The sequence below is a fragment of the Cupressus sempervirens genome, chromosome 4 (genome assembly GCF_028749045.1).
Source record: "Cupressus sempervirens isolate cs-2001-9-10 chromosome 4, ASM2874904v1, whole genome shotgun sequence".
Lineage (NCBI taxonomy): Eukaryota > Viridiplantae > Streptophyta > Pinopsida > Cupressales > Cupressaceae > Cupressus > Cupressus sempervirens.
This window is the reverse complement of record NC_143121.1, coordinates 631,225,433-631,231,401: the sequence shown is the minus strand read 5'-3', so window position 1 is coordinate 631,231,401 and position 5,969 is coordinate 631,225,433. Positions and strand designations below refer to the sequence as shown.

The 5,969-nt window shown below is 34.7% G+C and overlaps 1 protein-coding gene across 1 annotated transcript; it reads left to right on the top strand.

Moving 5' to 3' along the window:
• The first annotated feature begins 842 nt into the window (after positions 1-842).
• On the top strand, positions 843-4,642 carry LOC149562822 (alcohol dehydrogenase-like 4). The gene is made up of 10 exons (XM_089826272.1): positions 843-1,067; positions 1,211-1,347; positions 1,768-1,811; positions 1,896-2,221; positions 2,300-2,382; positions 3,007-3,082; positions 3,263-3,324; positions 3,759-3,854; positions 3,949-4,110; positions 4,205-4,642. The coding sequence occupies exons 1-10, from the start codon at positions 953-955 to the stop codon at positions 4,313-4,315; spliced, it is 1,212 nt and encodes a 403-aa protein (XP_089682398.1). The 5' UTR covers positions 843-952; the 3' UTR covers positions 4,316-4,642.
• Positions 4,643-5,969: the final 1,327 nt, after the last annotated feature.

Sequence of the window (5,969 nt, the reverse complement as noted above, 5' to 3'; positions counted from 1 at the left end):
TAGATAATACATCAAGCAATAGATCATTTCAAAGTTATATATTTAAATTATTTTTATATCTGATTAGATATATACAATGACATGGGAAATGTGTCATGCAACATTAAAGAAAACGATAAAGTTAATGATATTTTTTTGATTTATTAATTTCAAAAAAGATCATTTATCTTTGCTTCTATTGATTCATATTAGGAATAATCAATGGCCGAAAAATTGGTTGTTTGAACTATTGAAATAATTGAATTCAATGAGAACAACCCTTTGCTTTAAAAAAAAGAAAAAGAATGCTACAACATGACATCTTCCCAAAAAATAATGATTGATTCAACCATTGAAAAACAGATTCAATAAATATATCAAATTTCTCACCCAACGATTCATAATTATCTCGACTAATTAATAATTAAGGAGGACCACAACGATACACTACACTTTTGTCTATGCCAATCCATCTCTAGTCAACTCCTTATTTGTGGAAGTTGCAGGTTCTTTTCAGAAAGCAAAATGAAGATATTTTTTGAAGTTCTCCTGCTTCAGGGAGAACATACGTAGATTTCAAGTTCACCAATGCACTTTTTTACTTATTCAACTGAAAAACTTTTAAAACCCCACCTGTAGACAACCGTGAATGAGACGTTCCAGGAATTATGTGGAAACAAAGTGAGTGTTTTATCATTATGTTGGTTTCATGACAGTCTACCTGGAGAACAGCCAAATTCTATCTTCCACTCTTTGTTTTACCAAGACCAATAGGTAGCGGGCGTGCACGTGAATGAACTTTTTCAATAGAGAATTCTTATCATACAATCTATAAATATGCTGCCAAGGGCTTTTCATTTTGGTAAAGAAATGATTTTGAGGCTGAGCAATTAGAAGAGAGCTAAGAGTCTCTGTTCGAATTCTTTTTGACTATCTCTTTGATCCTTGGATTTTTTTATCTGTTGTTTGGGCCATGGAGATGCAGAATGGAATAGAAATTGAGTCTTTCAGTAAGAGTTTTCAGAGTACAAATGGCAGAGTTTCTCCGTCTCTTGCAGAGACTGCTGGTAAAGTCATCACTTGCAAAGGTATGATATCATTTTTGGTGTCATAAACTCATTCAAAAGTCTGTATTTTTATTTTTTAGTGAAATTTCATGGATTTAATTCGGTTCCAATGGGTTTTCTGACAAATTAGTCCTATTACAATCGTGTTTTTCTGTAATGTTCAGCTGCGGTAGCATGGGGGGTTAAGCAGCCGCTGGTGATACAAGATGTTCAGGTGGATCCTCCAAAATCAATGGAAGTCCGCATCAAAATCACCCACGCCTCTCTCTGCCATACTGATATTACATTCTGGATGGGAGGGGTAATTTGATTTGCCCTTTCAATTTTTAGTACATAACATATTTCAATTCAATTGGGTAAGATTTTGTATTTTATAATCTATTATTCTTCAATTCAATTGCGTAAGATTTGTTTTCTATCATCAATGTTTTAGTTCAGCTCCTTAAGTCTATTATTTTTTAATTAAATTATATAGAGGGTTTGTTTTGTATCAATATTTTCATTCACATTCTATAATTCATTCATCACTCATCTCAGTATTACTCCAGCTTCAGTGCACTTAACTATGGAGTTTTCTCCATGGTTAAATCGACTCTGCTTGTAACCTCATTTGCGGAACCTTCACCAAGTATTGTGTCTTATGAACCATTCATTAGAATGCCCCTTAAGCTCATCAATTAATATCTCCTACTTATCAGTGTAAAAGTTGTTTATTTTGTAGGAGGAGAGCACTTTTCCTCGCATATTGGGCCATGAGGGTGCAGGGTAAATCTTCAACCTTTTAATTCTTGTTTATTAAATTTATCATATGTACCAAGCTAATTATATAGTTTTGATTTTGTGAAACAGTATAATAGAGAGCGTGGGTGAAGGCATCACAGATCTTGCAGCTGGAGATCATGTGATCCCATTATTCCAGGGGGAGTGTAGGGATTGTGTATGTTGCAAATCCAAGAAAACCAATCACTGTGAAAAGTTTAAAATTGATCTCACAAGAAGAGTCATGAGAAGTGATGAAAAGAGTAGGTTTTCTTTGGGTGGGAAGGCAGTATATCATTTCATGTCGACATCAACATTCAGCGAGTATACAGTTGTGGACTACGCTTGTGTTGTTAAAATAAATCCAAAAGCCCCTTTACACAAAGCATGCTTGCTTGGTTGCGGAGTATCCACTGGTATAGAACTTAGCTATTCATTAAAATGAGCATTTGACCACAGTATCATAATGACTAACATTCAACTCAGATTTGCAGGTTTTGGAGCTGTGATGAATTTAACAGAAATAGAAGTTGGATCAACAGTGGCTATTTTTGGCTTGGGTACTGTTGGCCTTGCGGTATGCACTCTTGTTGTCAAATACTAATTTTTTTTGTGTCGAAAAATACAAATCTAAGATAGGGTGGGTGTTAGAGGACTATCCTTAAAATAAATAAACTTGAAAGACTATTTAACACTTTTTAACTTAAGAATCAAGTCTTAATGATCTTACATTGAATAGAGTTGTGGAAATATTTCTCACCCAAAAAAACAGAAAAGAGAAAAAAGAAAAGAAATGATCGATCATCAAGACAATGAATAGTTCAATTATAAGAAGTCTTAATTGAACTCCTGATTGGTCCATAAATTAGTTAAAACACGGTATCAAAACACATATCAACAGAGCTAAATCAAATTAGGATTTTGAACACCAACAATATGACTGAAGGAAGATAGGTATTAAAAAATGAACTATATCTGAACCAAAGAGGAATTGGTCACCAATGCAGCAGATAGCTTAAAGTAGGACACTCCCAAGAAGTTGGAAATGCTAAATTCAACTCCTAATCAATCAAAAAAACTATTTTTTTTTTCCTTTCTTTTTCTCTTTCTAACTTAATAAGAAATTCATCTGATTGATGTCACAATTCTATATGGAATATTTTATCTCTTTAAATGGTACTAAAGAAAATCTTCTTTGCAGGTTGCAGAAGCTGCAAGTCTAAGAGGGGCCTCAAAGATAATTGGAATAGATACCAACCCATCTAAGTTCGCCAAAGGTAACACATATAAACACACTTTATACAGACAAAAAGGCAAGAATTTTATGTCAATAAGAATACATCACATTTTCACATCCCATTTAACTGTTGTTGGATGAAACCCAAAAGCCAATACTCTCACGTACCTTTAGCAGAGTAACATTTAACATAATGTGTGACCTTTTGTTTTGTTCATAGCCAAAATCTTGGGGGTAACCGATTGCATCAATCCAAAAGGTCATGAGAAGCCCATTCAAGAAGTAAGTTCAACATATTATTAAATCTATAAATTTTCTATCATTCATAATTTTTATTAGTTAACACTGAGTTCAATATTTTGGATCACCATGGGTCATGATGTCATGGATTAGATAATCTTAAACAATAGTTGTTAATATTTTAATATGTAGTCTTTCAATTATTAGTTTTAAAATAATTAAAATAATAGACAGGAGTCTTCAAAAGATTCGAATGAAATCCAACAAATATTTCTTTCAACATATTTGCATGGGCCACTCTTAACCATCGCACACTAAGGAAGAAGTTAAGTTTGGAAAAATAAGTCAACTTTGAATATTTAACACTTTTAGCATAGGAATCAAGCCTTAGTATGTGATGTTTAAACCCTCTGATTTAAATGTTGTATTTGTCTAAGCACGAGACATACGCCGACAATGGTGATGTTATGGTGTAGGTTATAGCAGAGATGACAAATGGAGGTGTGGATTACAGCTTCGAATGCATTGGAAATACAGATATTTTATACCAGGCCTTCTTGTCCACTAAAGAGGTACTGGTTAGTTGTTTTTCATCTCTAATTTGTAGAGAGATGAATAATATTTGTCCAATTCATTTTCTGAAGTTGTTGCATAGCATTTAAACAGCCAATGGGGAAAACGGTGTTGTTGGGACTGGACGCCAGACCACGCAAAATATGCCTCCATCCCTTGGAATTATTTACAGGCAGAACTATAGTGGCCTCTATTTTTGGAGGAATTAAGGCCAAAACACAATTGCCTCAAATTGTAGAGATGTCTATGCGTAAGGTACATAAGAATGTTCTTCTCTTTCTCATACATTTCAAGAAGCTTAATGTCTGATTGTCCAAGTTCATCTAATGCATTCATTGTTTGTTTGCAGGAACTGAAAGTGGAAGAATATATTACTCATGAGCTCCCCTTCTCAGAAATAAACAAAGCATTTGAGTTGCTGTTGGAAGGCAAGTGTTTGAGATGTGTTCTTCATCTCTAGTCTACAAGTTTGAAGATGGGGAGACCCATTTGCTGAATGGCAGGTAAAAAGACACTTCGGTATGAAATAAAAATAATGGGTAGTTGGCTTAGATCACTTGAAACAAGTGGCTGTCTCAAGAATGTCCTTGTTTATATCGATATTACTCAAACATCATTTCTCAGGTTGTCTATTCTTGACTTAATGTCTTTAATTTTCACTCTCGAGGAGATTGAATGGAGATTCATTCATTCCTTTAGTATATTGTGATGGATGTGATCAATTTCGAATATGATGTCAGAATATTGTGCAGATTCTATAAATAAATGGGCTTCTAGAGTTCAAATAGATTTGGGATGGTGTTTTTAATACAATATATTGTATTAATTGTTGTGGAAATTGAGATTGTAGTTTACATTTATAAATTATAAATTCAATATATATAATTAAAAGAAATATAAATAAGTTGAGCTATAATTCTATTAGGAGAGCTAAGTGTTTCTATGTTTTTTAAAAATGTTCTAAAGTAAAATTAAGAATGATATATGTGTTTTGGGGTTAAAGACAATAATATGCTAACTTTCAACTTTAGCAAGCGATTATAAAGTTTTGATTATGTAAAAATAGGTTTTAAAGGACCCGAAACCTTACATCATCAGAGTATTAAGAAAGTATCATGAAAAGATAACAAACAAGCAACATGAAACAAACTTCAGAAAACAAAAAGAGGTCACAGACAACATTGCTGGAAAAGATAGCAAAAGACCAGCAAAGGAATAGCAACCGACCAGCTAAGGAGAATTAATCAGACGCACAGCCTGGTCCACCAGAGAATGCATAGTCTTAGCATCAACATTCACCTCATCCTTCTTAGTGGTTTCCTCTATCTTCTTTGAATTGGCCCGAGTTCGCTTGCTAGGACCTTGAGAGTCTGCCCCTGGGGGAGAAACTTGACTTTTATCTGCCTCATTCATTTTCAGGAAGTTGATCATGTTATCCCCCAATTGTCTGAGTTGTTTATCCATGTTACCCAGCCTGGTTTCAAATTTAGACACCTTCCCCTGGATACTGCTAATGTCCTTGTCCATCACCTTCTGCTTGGCTTCCAACATAGGGATCTTATGTATCAGATTTTTCACTTCTTCCGCATTACCTATGACCTCTGAGAGCTTTTCAATATGCTGACCTAATGTTCTTTCCCCTCTGGCCGTCTTGCTAAGATGCTCCATTTCTTTGTTCAATAGCACCACTTTATGTTTAAGAATGTCAATGTCCTTCATTATAGAACCAGGGTTACCAAATAAGCCTTTAGCGGGCCCGATTCCACCACCAACACAATCACCTCCGTCAAATTTGGACCCCTGTTCACCATCATTAGAAAAGTTGGAAGCCTCAATCATTGTTTTCACATTCTTGTTTTCCTGTCGCCGTAAAGACTTTCTTTTTCTTTCCAAACGATTGGCAAGGGGCTCATCATTCGACAGAGGAGAAACCCTCTCATCAATACGACCTTTGCCCTTCCCTTTGCTACAACCCCTATTTTTCGCATGTTCTCTAACAATTTCATCAACAAAATCACTTTCCCTCTCCCGATCAAAATCATCCTTCTCAACACTGTTTTTTCTTTTTAGTGCTACCACCCAAACCTCTTTTCGAACTAACCAGACCCACTTCC

Coding starts and splice junctions, on each gene's coding strand:
- LOC149562822 (XM_089826272.1), top strand. CDS start 953: ATGGAGATGCAGAATGGAATAGAAATTGAGTCTTTCAGTAAGAGTTTT. Junction 2,222..2,299: donor TGGTTGCGGAGTATCCACTG/GTATAGAACTTA, acceptor TCAGATTTGCAG/GTTTTGGAGCTGTGATGAAT. Junction 3,083..3,262: donor CCCATCTAAGTTCGCCAAAG/GTAACACATATA, acceptor TTTTGTTCATAG/CCAAAATCTTGGGGGTAACC.